Below are 18,080 nucleotides of genomic sequence, written 5' to 3'. Positions count from 1 at the left end.
TTCCAGACTGAGGGGCGGCACCTCCGGAGGCATGAAGGTGAAGCGTGAGGAGGCAGTACAGCCAGTGGTCTCTGTGCATCAGACGTGGGACGGGGGAGGTGACGAGGGAGGGGAGACCGCGGTGGGGCTGTGGGCGCATCAGCCCCGCAGGCCGTGGGGCGAAGGGTGGTCCCGGCGTAGCACAGGGAGGGACAGTCTCTCCCTGTGATCTCTTCCTTCCTTGGGTTGGGAGATTAAAAATGGGAGGAGAGTCTTTGCCCCCACACTCCATCTTCCCTCGTTCAGTTTCATACTTCCAGCTGTTAGGAGCTTTCACGTGTGTGTGAACGATAGGATAAAAAGGTGTCAATAGAGTGAGGTTTTGGTCTTTGCCCACATTGCGCCTGTATTCACTTAATCTTCTAAGGAAGAAGAGCTTATGCTGAGCTTGAGCTTGGAGTCTCTCAAGTTGTAGATGCTGTCTGAAGATCTGGTCACTTGCAGACCAGTTTTAAAAACAGGTGTTGATTTTATCTTTATGGTCAAGGCAAGTAAAAATGGCCTCTTATTAATCTGTTTAAAATTGTTCTGCCTCAGAGATCCTGTTGTGGCTCAGCCGGTTAAAAACCTGACTAGTATCCACGAGGATGTGGGTTTCGATCGCTGGCCTCACTCAGTGGGTGAAGTACCTGGTGTTGCTGTGAGCTGTGGTGTCGTCACAGACGCGGCTCGGATCTGGCGTTGCTGTGGCTGTGGTGCAGGCCCGCAGCTGCAGCTCTGATTTGACCCCCTATCCTGGGAACGTCTACATGCTGCAGGTGTGGCCAGAAATAAAATAAAATAAATAAAATAGTGGTTTTACCACATAGCGGCCCTGTGGCCTTGGATTAATTTCCATGCCTTGTTTTCCTCGTCTGTTAAGATAAGGTTGGTGGAGGGGTAACTATATTGCTTATCACAGCGCCAGGCAAGAGTAAGCCCATGCCCAGCGTAGCTGTATTGGAGCCTGAAGCAGAGAATACAGTCAGTAGTACTGATCTTTAGTTCAAGTTCGGATTTGTTTATCATGGCTTTTTGTGGGGGGTATTGACTTTAATTTTATTTGACTATTTCATTAAATTTCATTTATCTTATTACGGAATTTTTAGTGCTGTCTTAAATTCTGTTCCTCAGTTAAGTGCCTCACTTTAACTCATCTCAGTCCCGGCCTTGGAGGAAGTATCATATACGCATTAGCTACTTTCTAGACATTATTTTAAAAAGTTCCCAAAGAGTAATAAATGGCTTTGGAAGTTGTTAAAAAATATTTAATTTAAAGTAATTCATGCTCATTACGGAAAGTCTAAAAAGTATGGATAAGTTGAAAGTAGGGAAAATGAAAGCCTTCGTTCCATAGTTCAGACATAATCGCTGTTCACATTAAAGTTCAGTTTTCATTTCCTGTTATTTTCCATTCTAATATTTTCAGGCCTTAGGAAACACTCCAGTATTTTCTGTGGCTCCCTTAGGGAGGTATATGTTTGAAAGGGAGGTAAAATTATGTTTGAAATAAAAGTTAAAATATTCTGATCTACGTAATTACTAGGTTTAAGATTAATTTTCAAACATAGCTCCAAAGCATCATAACTGGGTAAACTTAGCGTTAAGTTATTTATAGGAACACCGTTTCTATAAACAGACGTACCTCCTTATAGTGTAATTACCATAAGGGTTAAATAGAACTGAATTACACAAGTGTGTATGTTGAGTGCCTGGCACCTGGCGGGATGCAGGAATGCTTTCCTTGCCCACCTCTGCCAGACCCAGCCACGCATTCTCTTCCCTTTCCTCTCCCCTTCTGTGTTGAAATTACTGTGTGACCATTGCTGAAATAAATAGACATTGACTTCTAGATTTAGGTCTTGGAAAAGCATAATTAAAAAAAAAAAAATTTATGGCCACACCCGTGGCATATGGAAATTCCCAGGCCATGGATTGAATCTGAGCCGCATATGCAGCAACACCAGATCCTTTAACCCCTTGCGCCTGGCTGGGATGGAACCAGCACCCCCACCACACCCTGAGCCTGTAACTGCAGTCCAATTCTGAACCGACTGTGCCACGGCTGGAATGCCCAGCAACGTGTACATTGAAGTGTGTGCCTAAAGGGTCCCTAAATGCCTCCTGTAACGTCGGAAGCCTGTTTACTTTGTGTTTATTCAACCTGCTATTTTTGAATAGACAGAGGGACTTAGAGGCCTGCTCCTCTTTATGGAAAGACCAGTGGGATATTCATAGCCCCTGGTGTTCCACTTCTCAGAGCCTGATTAAACGGCACCCTCTCTCTTTTAACCACACTTTCTCCTGGAAGAGTTATGTCTCTTGTGTGGGAGGGGAAAGCCGAAGCCTGTTTTGGTGCATGTGTAATACTTTAGAAATATGGCAGGACTAACACTGGACTGTTAACAGCTTCAGTAAAGGACAAGAGGTGGCTGCAGCTCCATCGCCGCCACCACCGCCACCGCCACCACCACGACCACCGTGGTTGGTTTCTGAGCCGTGTGGCGTGGGTGTGTTGCTTTGAGGAGAAGGGAAGCTCGGATGACCTGCCTCCCTTGACGTTTGCTGTCCTCACCTCCCTTTTTGGATCTTCCACCTCCGATCACCTTTATTTGTGTTTTATCTATGCATACTTCATTTAGTCTAGCTATGTATTTTACAAGCACTTGGGGGGAAGTTTGACTTGTCAGGATGTATTGGTCAGGAATGACATTTGAGCCCCTCAGACTGTTGGCTTGGTTTTCTTTTCCTCGTCCATCTCTTAATTTCGCAGAGGAAATCAGTCACAATGAGCTTGGGAGAGGTGGGAAGGCCTCATCCATCGTGGCAGCAGGATGAGAGAGGCATCTCATCTTTGCCGCTGATGAGTTTATCTTATGGAAGGGACCTAATCTCCTGCTTTTTAAAGGAGGGGACTTCCCAATTATTGTTAGGGGACGGGTATTACTGTAAATGATCATTGTCTTTTCAGTGCAGGCTGAACTAAGTCAGAGCTGCTAGAGGAGAATCCACACCCCCTTTATGAAGTTCCCTCCTGGTGGCTTTGCCCCTGTGGCCTGCAGGTGTTTTCCTTTTTGCAGAAGTAGGAGTACAGTGTTGGCTGGACCCGTTCTCTCTCCTTCCCCATGTTAGGGAGCGGATGGAAATGAACTTGGACACCTGGGAGTAATCAAAGCCCTGTGACCTCTTCTAGCTTTTCCCATCTCTGTCATCTGCACGTCGAGATGGTCCCCCGGCTTTGTACCTTATAAATGCTGATGGAACTTGCTTTAAGTAAATCAACATACACAAAGATTTTAGGAAGTTCCCTGGTGGCACAGCGGGTTAAGGATCTGGTGTTGCCGCAGTTCTGGCTCAGGTCGCAACTGCAGCGTGGGTTCGGTCCCTGGCCTGAAACTTGCATATGCCATGGGTGTAGCCAAAAAAAAGATTTTATAAAACCTGTAAACTTGGGGAGGGGGGTTGGTTATTTTTTTTCATTATGTTGGAGAAGTGAAAGAATGGACTTTATTTTTTTATTTTTAGGGCCCCGTGTATGGCATATGGAAGTTTCCAGGCTAGAGGTCGAATGGGAGCTGCACCTACTGGCCTGTAGCACAGCCACAGCAACTCAAGATCTGAGCTGCGTCTGTGGCCTACACCAGTGCTCACGGCAATGCTGGATCCTTAACCCACTGAGCCAGGCCAGGGATCGAACATGCATCCTCATGGATACGAGTTGGTTTCTTAACCTGCTGAGCCACAATGGGAACTCCTCCATTTATAATTGAATGAGGCATTTGAAAGAAAGACCTTAGGGCTTAGAAGATTTTGATTGTTTTTCTCACCAAGTGCACATTCTCTGGCTCTTTACCTCAACATTGGTCACGTGGTGACGAAAGTTAGAAAATTCTACTTTGAGACACATGCACCCGCATGTTCATTGCAGCACTCTTCACAATAGCCAGGACATGGAAACAACCCAAATGTCCATCGACAGATGATTGGATTCGGAAGATGTGGTATATATACACAATGGAATACTACTCAGCCATAAAAAAGAACGACATCATGCTATTTGCAGCAACATGGATGGAACTAGAGAATCTCATACTGAGTGAAATGAGCCAGAAAGACAAAGACAAATACCGTATGATATCACTTATAACTGGAATCTAATATCCTGCACAAATGAACATCTCCTCTGAAAAGAAAATCATGGACTTGGAGAAGAGACTTGTGGCTGCCTGATGGGAGGGGGAGGGAGTGGGAGGGATCGGGAGCTTGGGCTTATCAGACACAACCTAGAATAGATTTACAAGGAGATCCTGCTGAATAGCATTGAGAACTTTGTCTAGATACTCATGTTGCAACAGAAGAAATGGTGGGGGAAAAACTGTAATTGTAATGTATACATGTAAGGATAACCTGACCCCCTTGCTGTACAGTGGGAAAATTAAAAAATTAAAAAAAAAAAAAAGAAAATTCTACTTTGTGTGAATTCCCTTGATGCTTGAGTTTGTGATAAACCAAGGTGAGGCAGTTTCATTGTTTTCCTCTAAGCCGGCATTTATGGACTGCCTACTGTGTGCAGTGCATAAGCCCCCCCGCCCCGGGGCTCAGAGCTGACCAGGGGAGATAAGCACGCTGGGACGGCTCCAGTTAAGCTTGCGGCTGCAGCGGGCCGGCCTGGGTCGCTTGGGCTGGGAGTTTCATTTCCTGAGAAAAATCCCAGGCACAGTGTGTTTTCCTTGGCTTTGTAAATTTCCACCTCTGAAACAAGTCCTTGACAGTGCTGGCTGAACTGCCATTTCTGTGATTAAAACACATAGTTCACAGGAAAACTGTTGGTGTCCAGAGTGTAAACGTGCTACAACCAGACTGAGGGGGTCCTGACCTTTTAATAAATTCACGCAGGGAGTGCTTTTTAAGCACTTGGAGATAGAGCAGTGAGCAAAACAGACAAAGATCTCTGTCTTCATGGAATGGCTTCTTTTTCAAAATTGGACTTACAGACACTAAACAAATAAGGAAAACAGAATATGCAATGGCAGGTGGTGGTAGAGCCTGTGCAAGAATGCAAGCAAGTTCCCATCGTGGTGCAGCGGAAACGAATCCCACTAGTATCCATGAGGACACAGGTTCGATCCTTTGCCTCACTCAGTGGGTTAAGGATCCGGCGTTGCCATGAGCTGTGGTCTAGGTCACAGACGAAGCTCATATCTGGTGTTGCTGTGGCTGCGGCATAGGCCGGCAGCTACAGCTCTGATTTGACTTCTAGTCTAGGATCTTCCGTATGCCGCAGTGCAGCCCTGAAAAGACAAAAAAAAGAGTGGAGAGGGAAAGGGGGTGTCGTGGGGTGGGGCTGTCTTTTTGTGTTGTTGTTAATTTTTTATTCCTCAAATGAATTTATCACATCTGTAGTTGTATAATGATCATAACAATCTGATTTCACAGGATTTCCATCCCACAGCCCAGGCACATCCCCCCACCCCCCAAACTGTCTCCTCTGGACACCATAGGTTTTTCAATGTCTGTGAGTCAGCATCTGTTCTGCAAAGAAGTTCCGTCTGTCCAGGGGCTGTCTTTCCTGAGGAGCTTCTTGAACATCCGAGGCTGCAGGCAGGGCTCCTCCGCACAGAGGGTCACGTCCATCAGCCACCTGAGTCTGGGGAGTGGGCACTAGCTACCAGGATGGTTGTGGTGGACATGCTGACGCCTCTTTTCCAGAGGAGGGAACTGGGCCCCCACTGGGGTAAAGTCGCTGTCCTGGTTCATGCAGCCAGTAACGAGAGAGGCTCTAGGCATGGCGGGGGGACTTTGTCCCTCTCATTTCCTCATCTGAACACAGCCTTCTTTAGGGCCGGGCCCTGCTGTCCCAGCACTGCGGCTCCCCCCGGGCTCTGCAGAGAGGGCAGCAGGCCTCCCGCCCCCCTTTCCACTAGGAGTGGACACTAGAGCATCCTGTGGTTCTTGTCCTCGGCCAGCCTTCAGCCCTGCCCCTACTCTGCAGGAAATGAGGATCTGACACGTTTAGAAATACATCCACCTTTTCGTCTTGGTGTTTCTCTTTCGTGTATAGTCGGGCCGTATGATTTGGAAATGTTTAACTTCGATTGGGATGGTGTATTTTCCCTCAGCTGTCATCAGTAAGGGAAGTTTTAATAGTTACTAGGTGTAGAGCTGGACTGATCCTTTGGTATAAGTTCTTGGTGTTTCACAGGTGAAGTCTGTGGGACCCAAAGAGGCGAAGTGACTTTTCTAATGTCCCACGGCTGTTGAGCAGCATGGGGCTGGGGCGGGGCAGAGGCTCAATGTGCACTTTTTCTAAGCCATTAACTTGAAACACAGCACAGTTGTTCGTTTCTGACTGTAGAAGTGATACGTGCTTTTGAAGAAAATTTGGAAAACAAAAGACTGCAGAGAAAAAATAAAATCACTAATAGTCTCACATACCAGAGTACTCAGTAGTTACCTCATGGTGTGTCTGTTTTTTTTTTTTTTCCAGTCTCGAACGTGTGTATAATTGCGAGCACTTCCTCAATGTCATCAAAATTCTTAAAGAAACAGAACTTCTTTTGGGGCTATTATTTGCCCTGTTTGGAGGTTTGCTGTGTTAGCCTTTGCTGGTCCCCTGGGCGTGGGGCTTCATCTCTTGATGCCGTGGCTGACTTGTCAGTCGTTCAGCAAGTGAGTTAGACTGCAGGTGTTGATGCTGCTGATTGCCATCTAATGGCCTGTTTGTTTATTTATTTATAAGTGGCTAAATAAACAGCTAAACTACATGGCTTTATCTCTACTTAAATTAAATTTGAACCTGCTAAAGTGAAAAGCTTTGTATCTTAAAACTTGGGTTGCCTCTCCAGCTCATTTTTCTGTACCTCAGTTTCCTTGGTCTATGAGTGGATAATCTTCCCTTGGTCCCTTATTAAGAACTGGATTAAACTCTAAGGACCTTCTCTCAGACGTTACAGGCAGAGAGAATACTGAGTGTAATTAAAGAGAGCCATGGACCGCTTTCCCCTCAAGTTCAGCCTTGGAATCCACTAGCTAGATGGTCATGTGTATCCCATGTCTGTGATATTTGATTAAATCTCTAATGACAAAAGCAGTTGAGGGTTTTTGAGCATCAGACTTTATACCATCAGATTTTATACCATTAGACTTTTTACCAAAATGTAGGTTTTGATATTAACTCTTTTAAGAGGCCCCAGACGTCTGATCTAGAAAGCCTCCTATCTCTACCTGTCCCCACATCTGTCCTGCCTTTTGGTCACTCTATTCTTCCTCACTCTGATTATTTAGCACTTTGCTTCCTGCACCTGTTGCCTCTAATCTCTGTTTTGTTGCTGCTGTGCACCATAGTTTTGTTTTCTCAGGACAGATCATGTTCCCAGCACCTTTTCTTTTCTTTTCTTTGGCCGGCAAGCTGACCAGTAACAACACACTGTGGAAAATATTTAGTCATTTGCTCCTTTTTGTAATTTTTAAAATAATTTTTCCTCATTGTTTCACATTTTCCCAGGAAAGAGAAAAGGAATGATTACTTTGGAGTACGTATTTAGTATAAATTTAAATCTGTACTCCAAAGTATGTGTGTGTACACACACACACACACACACACACACACACACTATCTATTTAAATATACTTTACGTAGACTTTAAAGGCACATATTATATTTATGCCTTTTAAGTTAGTCGTTATATTTTACATATCCTCCTGGTATGCCAGGAGCTCCTAATAGGAGAGCAGAAAATTTTCGTCAAGATAACTGATATTTATTTCTTGTACAGTCTTTGTTACTAGCTACAGCAAAATGCAGTTTCAACTTTTATATAATTCATTGCTAAGAAAAGTTTATTTGCACTTTTTAAAGGTTCAGCTATAAGGTTTCCAAGTATACCTTTGGTCTTAAAAAATGTTTTGCAAAATAACGTTGTCTTAGCTGGGAGAAAGGAACATTTTAATTATCAGTAGACGAACGGTCCCTTGGGTTTCAGTTTATGAACAATTGAATGCTTCTGTCTTAATTTAGGCCATTAACAAATGAAAATATTTGCATATTTTTACAGCCATCAAATTGTGCTTTAGAGCTAAAGATAACCAGTGACACAAAACGGACATAAGCGTTCAGTTCAGCCAGGATGTCTTGAATGCTTGCGGTACCCCAGACTCCAGGGGACTCAAAGGTAGTTGAGATGCAGTCCTGCCCACCCCCCACTGTGAATTTAGAGTCTCAGAAGAGTGCGGCACATACAAACTTAGAAAAAGGTAAACTCCGAAAAGCTTCAAAAGAGAGGGCAATGAAAGTCATGCCTAGATGTATGTTGACTGAAAGAAGTACACAGTGTGAGAGCTGTGAGTGAGGTTTTCCTGGGAAAACTGATGACTAGAGCCGGAGACAGCGTCTCAGATAGCTCTGGGGCACAGATTTGAATAGGTGGGGTGGGGAGGTTGGCATATATGTAAGGTGGGTGAAGGGGGTGGTTGGGGCAGTCAAGCACCCATTTGGGCTTGCTTCCATCACGAGGAGCAGATGTCTCCTTTAATGACTTTGGTGCTTTTCCAAGATGCAAGAAATTAGGCTCTTAGAGTCTCCTGAAAGTAACTCTCGGAGGGCCAGTTCTGCCAGTTTTCCCAGAGCACAGAGCGCCCCGTTCCTGATGTCCACCCGGACCTCCTCTCGTGTGTGGAAGGTCAGCGACCACGGTGGCTGGTGACTCCATTCTTAGAGAACCAGGTGGTGAGCGGCGATTTTAGTCAGTGTAGAAGAGGAGCTCGTTCTTTCTGGCTGGGAGAATCCAGGGGGCTTCACAGGAAAGGTGACATTAAACCTGGGTCTTGAGGCTTGCGCAGGTGTCCTCTGGGTGAGAAGGCCTTTCCTTCAGCTTCTTCTTTTCAGAATGTGATGGAACTTCATCTCACCCGGGGAGGGAGAAGATGGGGACGTTGAGTCTAAAGTTAGCCTTCCTTAGAGTAAAAAATTACCCTTGGAAAATCCCTTGACTTTCCCATAAAGTCTTCATGATTTTGTTTTGTTGTTGTTGTTGTTGTTGTTTTTTGGTACCCAACCTATGTAATAATTTGTATGCCTATTAAAATCTGAGAACTGAAGCCCAGATACAGAAGCATCCATTTCATCTTACCTCTGAAATGTTCCTACTTTCTCATGAGTCTTACTCCATTCTGTTTTGACAGTAAAACTCTATACCCTTAATGCATGTTGAGATGTGCTGGTTATTGTAAGAGTTAAACTAATTAACATGTGAAAGAACCTGAGGTCGCTAGAGTTCGGGGCTTGGTAAATGTTGGTGGATGCGAACCCAGAGGTCCATCACCTACCTTGTTCTTTGAAATGTTGTGAAGGAAACCTTGACCGCCTACTTCCTGCCTTTCTAGATGGAATTTCCTTTTGTGGCTGCTCTGACCAGATGTCATTCTCATGTCCTCAGACATCGGTCTCATGAGTCCCTTAGGGAGACCACATCCTACTTGTTGGCTTGGGTTCGGAGGTGGAAGGCTGTCCCCACTGACTCTGTTGACAGGCAGACCTCTAGCGTGTTGCGCTGTCTTAAAACAAGCAGGCGAGAACAAGGGCCCGCCCCGTGCCGGGGAGTTAGGTAGCAGGAAAGCTGACAGTAAATAGTTTCTCCAGTCCGCTGTGTCCTGCGGTTTCCCTTCTTTCATAAATTGGACCTCCTGGAAGGCGATAGCCTAGACCAATCTTGCACTTAGAAGTGCTTTCTTTTATCTGGGATTTGCATATAATGCTCTGAGATGGGGGGAGAAAGCTTCGCAATTTTGCTGCCACCTTTCCTCTTAACTGTTAAGAACCTTGTCTGCATTTTAATCAGTCTCCTTTTACATAAATCTGTGTGCTAAACGTCAAGACCTGTGCTGGCCTTACAGCTTGGTGTGTTTTTTCCCTTCGATGACACACCTCATGAAACTGATCACGTCTGCCTTTCTGTCTTGGCTGCCTGGGAGCTCAGAGCCAATTCAAAGTTTTTTCCTTGATTATAAAAGAAATATAAATTCCCAGCTAAAGTTTTGGAAAATATAGAAAAAACTTCAAGAAGAAGGTGCCCGGCTCATAGCACGAACACAGGAGGATCAACTATGTGAAGGCAGTTGTCATTAGCAGCAGCAAAGAGGGAAAAACGGTGGATTTTAAAATACCGAAGCACTTTGTGATGTGTTGGAGCGGCACAGCTGGTGGAATTGTCATTTTAGAGCACACAGCCAAAGCCTGAATTTAAGACTAAGGTTAACTTCTTTTTGGTGTTGTCATTTTTAGGGCCGCACCTGCAGCGTATGGAAGTTCCCAAGCTAGGGATGCTATCAGAGCTGAAGCTGCCAGCCTACACCACAGCCACAGCAACACAGGATCCGAGCCGCATCTATGACCTACACCACAGCTAATGGCAACGCCAGATCCTTAACCCACGGAGTGAAGCCAGGGATCAAACCTGTGTCCTCATGGATTACTAGTTGGGTTCATTAACTGCTGAGCCATGACGGGAACTCCACGGTTAACTTCTTTAGATTGGAATAGCAAGAGCGACAAGAACAGGAGTTACCATTAAATGAACACCTACTATGTAGCAAGTACTGTGCTATGCCATTTTTACCCTTTTACCTCTTCACTGCGGTTACCTTGATTGGAAACCTAGGTGCTGCCGTTGTCCTTAATTGCTCATCAGTAGCTTTTATGTGTTTGTGCTTTTTAGCAGTTGGCATGGTTGGAATAGCCAGTGGCTTCGGTAGAGCGTCGTGGTGCACTGTGTGTGTCCTGGACCCACACTGCCGCCGCACCGTGTGACTTTATGCACACACGTAACCTTTCTGTCCATTGATTTCCTCGTCTGTCAAATGGGAGTACCTGAGTTACCTGCTTCTTAGGGTCGTTAGGAAGATTAAATAAATTACCTCTGCAGGGTTTGGGACATGGCAAACTCTTACGGTGTTCATAAAATAAACTACCGTCTACGTTCCTTCTCATGACGTACAGTATATCAGCGTATTTTGACCCAGTAAATAGGATAGCATTTCTCTCCTTAAAGTTTACAACTTCTGGTGACTTCATGATGGTGGAGATCTGAGAAAGAATTGGACCTTTTAGAACTTTTTGAGCAATTTCAAAAAGATTTTCAAGTTGTCAGTCATGTACTTTATTAAGGCTCATTTTGTCTGCTTAGTGCTTATGGCTTGCCTTTTCTGATTTATAGAACATTTCTAAGTTTTGATTTAACTGTTATGTCAAATCCATATTTATGTAACTGGGGCTTTTTTTTCTATCTTGTAATTTTACAAAGATAGATTTAAAAATTCATAGGTCATAATATTTTAGAACATAGGTTTGCTGAGTTTATACTTACCCTGAAAGGTTGGTTCCCTAAGATTTAGAAATTGGGTAGTTTAAAAAATTATTATAAAAGCTACTAATTTTTTTTTTTTAATGGATTCATAGACCCCCTGGGACTCATTACCCAGCAGTGTTCATACTCAGAAAAGAATCCTGGTGTTTGAGTGGCAGAGACGGGGGTGGCCTCGGCAGGCCCTGGTGGGAAGAAGAACGTGTGGGCGTAGGGGGGGGCCATCTCGGTCCCCCTACTGCCCCTGGGAGCCCCCCAGCCTCAGTCACCTGGGCCTGGAAAGGAGAACACTTGTACCTAGGTCTTACGTAACCTATATATACCCGTCTACCTAGTGGTACCTATTGTTGCTAAGGGATTCCTCATTCCCTAGTTTACCCTCCGGCTGCTTCCATTACCTGCTGTTATTAAATTCTCCCCAATCTCAGTGAAATAAGCAGAATAACTACTTGGGAGAAAGTCTGCAGCATCCCAGAACATGCAGATTAGTATTTAATCCCATCTTAATGCTCATTTCCCATGTAATTTATTAATAAATCCCTTACCACTTCTGTTTTGGTTGTTCCTAAGAGACGATTTTTTTTCCCATTTTTTTTATTACTCAAATGAATTTATCACATCTGTAGTTGTACAATGATCATAACAATCTGATTCTAAGAGATGATTTTTAAATGATTTAAAAAATTCCTCCACTGTTGATGCGAAGAAATGTAAAAACAGCAGGCTTTTGGGAAGCCCCATTTTTTTTGGCACTATCACCATTGAACCTTGGGACGCTGACCCAGTCACTTTCCTGTGCTTTTGTGTAAATCTCTGTTAATTGTATGAATCTGTCATTATGGTGTCTATTCATTGTGCCTTCTCGACTTGCTCTGATGCCCCTGAAAGGAGAGACACTCTGTTCTGCCTTGTGTTTTTACTGTCGTCCTGTCACTACCTAGTACCGGACTCACTACCTGCTGGATGGACTTAACCCACACACCTATGGATGGACTTAAATAATATTCTGTTTAATAAAGTATTTGCCATGATTATGTGGTGTTTCATGAAAATGTTTGCTGACCCCACCTTTTACCTGCTGGGAGGTGGTAGGTGAGTTGCGTTAGGCGAGCTGCAGTGGGTCGAGGCGGGAGATGCTCTGCCCTTTGACCTGCGCGCACCAGGCGCCCGCCCCAGGAACCCTTGCTGGCTGCCCTTCCCTGCCTTGATCATCAGCCAGGCGTTTGGTGTGCAGCCTTAACATGAAGGAGAGCGTCCAGAAATAAGAATTTTAAAATAGCCAGATGACCTCGCTTCTCTTGGGCTCCAGATTTGCAGTCATGACGAAGGAGGCTAAGTGTGACGGGTCTGCTTTTCAAGGCCGCACTATTTTGGTTCTGGCCGATGTGGCCCACGCCGCCTGGAGCAGACACAATGAGGCCGGTCTTCCTCGGAGAGGCGGTGCACTGTGCATTGTACAGTTCGGGTTTGTTTTCCTTTGGCCGGCAAGCGGGAACCTCCCATTCTCTGAGCTGAGCCCTAGTAACACCCCTGGAGGCCGGCCCTCCCACCCTGGCGGGCTCTGCAGACCCAGCCGGCGGGGCTGACCACTTGTGCCTGGGAGGCCAGCTTCCTCTCCGTCCTCGGGCCCCTGGCATGTGTGTGCCTTGCACGGCCAAGGACTCGCAGCTGTCCCAGTTACAGACTTTCTGACTTGCGTTTTCAGCAGAGGATGCAGGCTGATAAATGCAGGACAAGTGGTAGAAGTGTCAAAAAGGAGCTGGTGATCGAGTCCCCCCTGCAGTGCAAGGATGCAGCCCAGGGAGAAGTGGAAGCAGAGAGCCCAGGGCCAGTGCCGGTAAGAGGGGCCCAGCCCGGGGCTCCTGCTCTCTTCCCCACGAGCGCTTTTGCTGCCAGTGCCTGCCTGGTGCCCTCGGGGCTGATTTTAAACTGGCCTTGCCTTTCTCTGGCGAATTCTCTTCTCTGTCTCTTCCTATAGATTGACTGAGCTTCCACTTTGATACCTCTTTGGGAGGAAAGATGTGTTGACTTTTTGTGGGTGAATAGTTTTGTGGGTGAGTGTGGTTTCCAGGAGGCTTCTGTGTGTAAAACAACTCTGGTTCAAAATTGTGTCTCACCTCGCTGCCCTGCTGCCAGACCTAAACCCAGGGGGGCACATGGGACTCGCCGGCCGTAGGGGTGAAAATGATGTCCTTTGCAAATTAAAACACTTTTACATCATGTATTTATGTGTTTGTGAAACTTAGGATGATGACATGGGGGGTTTTAAGGAACCTAGCTGCTGAAGTTACATGTGTTCTTACGCAGTTTAACAGATTTGCTTTGAATTGAACAAAGTAAGAAAAAAACCTAAACTTTGAACCAGTTGTTAGAAGCGTTTCTGTACTCAGCAGTAGCTAAAGGCAGAGCCGATGGGATAAATTCAAGGGCTTCGGTAGACTTCGTAAGGGGGGAAAAGTGAAAAATGGTTTTGTTGTTGTCATCAGTGAGTAGGTTGTGCTGCTCTTGGAATTTCTTTAGTACAATAAAGGCACATAATTTTTTAAGCAAACGGCAAAAACCACCAACATGCACTGTGGAGGGGACAATTGAGCCTTTCAAATGATCTGTTTAAAGGGATTGTTAAACGAGTACTTAGCAATTTTTTATAGTGGTTTTTTTTTAAAGGTTCAATATCATAAAAGGTTTAATTAATGAACCGAATTTCCCATTAGTGTCGTTAAGCATCAGAACTTAAACTTCTCCGTAATGGATCTGATTTGAATTAAATTGCTTTTGACTTGTGAGACTGCCTAAAATCTTGTCGCTCCCCGTGAACTGAGAAAGTCCGTAAAGCACAATGGGCTCTGTCGCTGCAGGTTTTCATCCGAGAGGGTCAGGTGCCCCCATCCCTGTATCCCGTACATTGTTGAGAGATGTTATTCATAACGTTCTCTTGGATTCCTTTCTGCTAGCACAATAGTTCATTTATCTGTTGAGATGCTTGTGCTGCTTACATGCGGGAATAGAGTTAACGGCTTAAAGCTCCCAGCTGATGTTGCTTATGATTTCTGGGAGGAAGTTGTGTGGTTTGGGTTCCCTTGTGAAAATTCTTGAAAATCTTTTGTCATTGATTCTCCAGATGTGGAGAAATATCTGTCTAGAAGATTAAATACACTGTAGAAACTGTGATTTAATAGAAAGAAAGAAAGAAAATCACCCAAGTGACTTTTAAAAAACTAGCTTCTCCTTCTTGTGTTCAAAAAACCAGCTGCTCAAGGCCAGTTATTTACTCAGGTCGAATCTCACTCCAGGCAGTTCCATGGGGAGTCGTTTTCCACTGTCCTGAATAAGGCTGTGCTGGCTGCAGCTGCACCTGGTGGGTGTGCTCGTCGGGATCCAGAAGCTTCTGGGAGCGTGGTGAGCTCAGGCTTGTGCACCTGCAGAGAGAGGTGTGAGGGAGAGGTGACAGTAACAGTGATACAGCAAGAAGCTTTCTTATCTGATGGTGCTTCTCTTCTTCTGTTGGGGTAACGAGATCAGCAGAGCTACTGTCAGATAAGAGAAGCAAGGATCCCAGCGGAGCCGCTGCCGCGGGCAGATCTCTTACCGGTGATTATCATGCCCACAGCAAAGGAGAAGTCAACAAACTGCTTGGGATACAACTTCTTTCCAAGATAATTTTTAAAAAGTTTGCCGACACAGCCATGTGATCTGTGTGTTGCAATGCTGCTCCTTATTATGTCAGTAACCTGGTAACCCGTCCGCTTGTTGAGAATCCCCAAGCCTGTCCAGTTTAAATGCAAGTTACTTATTTTATTCGAGAGGGAGGATTTTCAAATCACATTTTGCTAGTTGTAGTTATATACACACACAGTCAGTCCTTGGGGGAATATTTTACATAGTTTAGAAAGCATAAAAGTAATTAATGCAAGTAATTAGAAATATGAATAGTGTAAAAACAGGGACCTGTAAAGTGCCCTTGCCTTTCATTTCCAAAAGTGCCCACTATTAACTATTTGGTATATATCCCTCCAAACTTTCTTCCATGCACATAAAAATAGAACTAATTGTGTGTGTGTGTTTGGAAAAGGTGTAGTACTATAAATTTCTACATTAATTTTCTCCCAGAACATATCAAGAACATCTTTCTGTGTCACCTTATGTGGATTTTATGCTGTTATATTTAATGATTGTGCCATAATTTGATTCAGCTTGTTTCTGATTCTTTGCCATTGGTACAGTGTATTGTCATTGACTGTCTAGACTCTGAATGGTTTTTTTTTTTTTTTTTTTTGGTCTTTTTTTGCCTTTTCTAGGACTGCTTGCCGCGGCATATGGAGGTTCCCAGGTTAGGGGTTGAACCAGAGCTGTAGCTGCTGGCTTACGCCACAGCCACAGCAACACGAGATCTGAGCCACGTCTGCGACCTACACCACAGCTCATGACAACGCCAGATCCTTAACCCGCTGAGCAAGGGCAGGGACCGAACCTGCAACCTCATGGTTCCTAGTCGGATTCATTAACCACTGCGCCACGATGGGAACTGCCTAGACTCTGAATGATTAACGGTGAATGCGCTAGTACATGTAGGTACATGCTAGTCAGAAGTACCTTTTCTGTGCAACTCCGGTCAGAAGTTGATGTTTCTTTCCCCTTTGCCAGGATAGCGGTCAAGTCACCCTTAGCAGTGGCTGCTTGTTCCATGCTGGGGAAAGTGTGTTTCTAAGGGAAGTATGTGCTTGGATCTTACAGATTTTCAGAGGCCGCAAGGTTCAGATTCCAGGCCTCCATGCGGGTGGGTCTTGTCCCTTCATTGTGACAGTAAGCTGGGGAGGAAGTGCGTGGTGAAATTCCCCCATTCCTCCCCAGGCCCACAGCCAGTCCTGGAGAAAAAAGGCCTTGTGGGCCGTGGATGACTAACAGGGGAGCAGTCAGGATGTTCTGATGTCTGCAAGTTAGTTACCCTGCTAATATTTGAATACCTATTTTCGTCCCCAGCCCCCCCAATGCTAACGTAATTCCTGGAAATAATTTACTCTAATTGTTACGGGCTCGACAGTTTAGAGGGAAAAGGGTGTGGCCTCAGAGAGTCAGACTGGCTGGGGGGTATGTTGTGTGTGTTGCCCTTTCATTGGGTTACTTTCGAGGGGCAGGTGAGGACTGTGGCCCAGGTCCGATGTGGGGAATTTGGAAAGTTGAAAGACGCGAAGATGTGTTCGGTATATTCATTAGATACATTTAAAGCAGTATCTTTTCAAAGACATCTTTTCTGTTATTTCTTCTGGACTCATCAGGTGTTAAACACTGAGTCTTAATATTTTACTTATTTATTTTTTAGCTTTTTAGGGCCACACCTGTGGCACATGGCGGCTCCCAGGCTAGGGGCTGAATTGGAGCTGCAGCTGCCAGCCTACACCACAGTCACAGCAACGCGAAGGATCCTTAACCCACTGAGCGAGGCCAGGAGTGGAACCTGTGTCCTCACGGATACTAGTCGGATTCGTTACCACTGAGCCATAATGGGAACTCCCTATTTTAACATTTTAAAGAACAAATGATTAGCTAAATGCCTACGTGAGAAGGCAGCGTGCGTACCAACCTAGAAAGGGAGTAGGAGAGAAGGAGATGGGCTTTTGGTTGGACCAGTCCATGCACTGTCTGAAAAATACCTTTTCTCATGAAGGTCTGTTCACTCTAGAAATCGCAGAGGTGAATTAAGACGCAAACCCTGAAGTACAAGCTCATGGGCAGTGATCATGTTTTCCTCCATAGCCTAGAAGACCTTGGAGGACTGTGATTGGTCAATTATGTTACAAAGCCCTTCTGCCCTCCGTGTTTTCCTGCATCTCTGCAGCTGTCTGTAGAAATAATTAATGATATTATATTGGTGGCATTTAATATGTAATTTCTTTGTTTTTAAAATACTGAGTGGTGAAGAAAGGACGTTCCTGCAAGCTCTGTGTCATGACATATTCCCAGGGGACAAAATCAGGACGTCTTACTTCCTCAGAGCCACAAGCCTTCGCTGTGCTCTTTGGTTTTCTTGTTCACTTGCTTACCTGTTTGTCCACACTTATAAGTACTGAGATTCACCGGTCGTGCACTGGGGTGACAGAGGCCAGCGAATACACGCTCCCTGCCCGGGAGACAAGGTCTGGGGAGTGAGGGGCTGCCTTCCTCACAAATGTTTTTCACGTGGTATTTTTCAGGCGTGGGTATGTGTTAATCTCACCCATCCTTTTCCATTTAGGCGGATGACACTTCAGTCATCACTGGCTTTAGCAAGGGCCCCTTCTGTTTCTTTAGCCCCTAAAGCAGACCTAGCCCTGCTTTGCTGAAGGCCCCAGGGACCCCCGACCCTTCAGGGAACAGCCTGTGTGACTGAGGCCCCGCTGTTGCACACGTGTTTTGTGGAGCAGCTGGTGGGGGGAATCTCTGGGACGTGCCTGCTTCTCTTACCCCGGAGAAGGGGCTTCCACAGCTTGTGTCATGGACTCATTACAGCCCCGAGCCACGCTTACCTTCTCGGAGGCCCGCTCGTGTGGACCCAAAAATCCACCCAGCTCCAGCGGGTTTCTTTTCTCCTGCCTGCCGTCAACGAGGAGGCAGAGTGGCTGTTCACTGTCTTTTCTAACAAAGGCAGTGCTGTTTGTTCTTCCTCTTTGTTTTTTTTTTGCTGTAAGAATAAAAGAGAACATATTTCTGTAGGGCCTTGCTTTGCGC

The 18,080-nt window shown here is 45.4% G+C and overlaps 1 protein-coding gene across 35 annotated transcripts in view; it reads left to right on the top strand.

The window, feature by feature from the left end:
* DOCK9 (dedicator of cytokinesis 9) overlaps positions 1-18,080 on the top strand; it is a 222,272-nt gene that overhangs the window by 23,859 nt on the left and 180,333 nt on the right. For 21 of the 35 annotated variants that reach the window (XR_014819793.1, XR_014819792.1, XR_014819796.1 and 18 more), the window contains exon 1: positions 12,964-13,212. The exons of the other annotated variants lie outside the window; for them this stretch is intronic. Coding sequence is in view for 12 of the 21 variants with exons in the window: in XM_021065843.2 (XP_020921502.1) it covers positions 13,087-13,212 (126 nt within the window). In the remaining 9 variants the exon portion in view is untranslated. Of the gene's footprint in view, positions 1-12,963; positions 13,213-18,080 lie in introns of those variants that run through there. 35 annotated transcript variants of the gene reach the window in all.

This window comes from Sus scrofa, chromosome 11, assembly GCF_054392235.1.
Source record: "Sus scrofa isolate SSC_HxYL_T2T_F1_AM1 chromosome 11, Sscrofa_HxYL_maternal_Yorkshire_Landrace_v2.0, whole genome shotgun sequence".
NCBI classification, from domain to species: Eukaryota; Metazoa; Chordata; class Mammalia; order Artiodactyla; family Suidae; genus Sus; species Sus scrofa.
The sequence above is the reverse complement of the archived record's forward strand: the minus strand, read 5'-3'. Positions and strand labels throughout refer to the sequence as shown.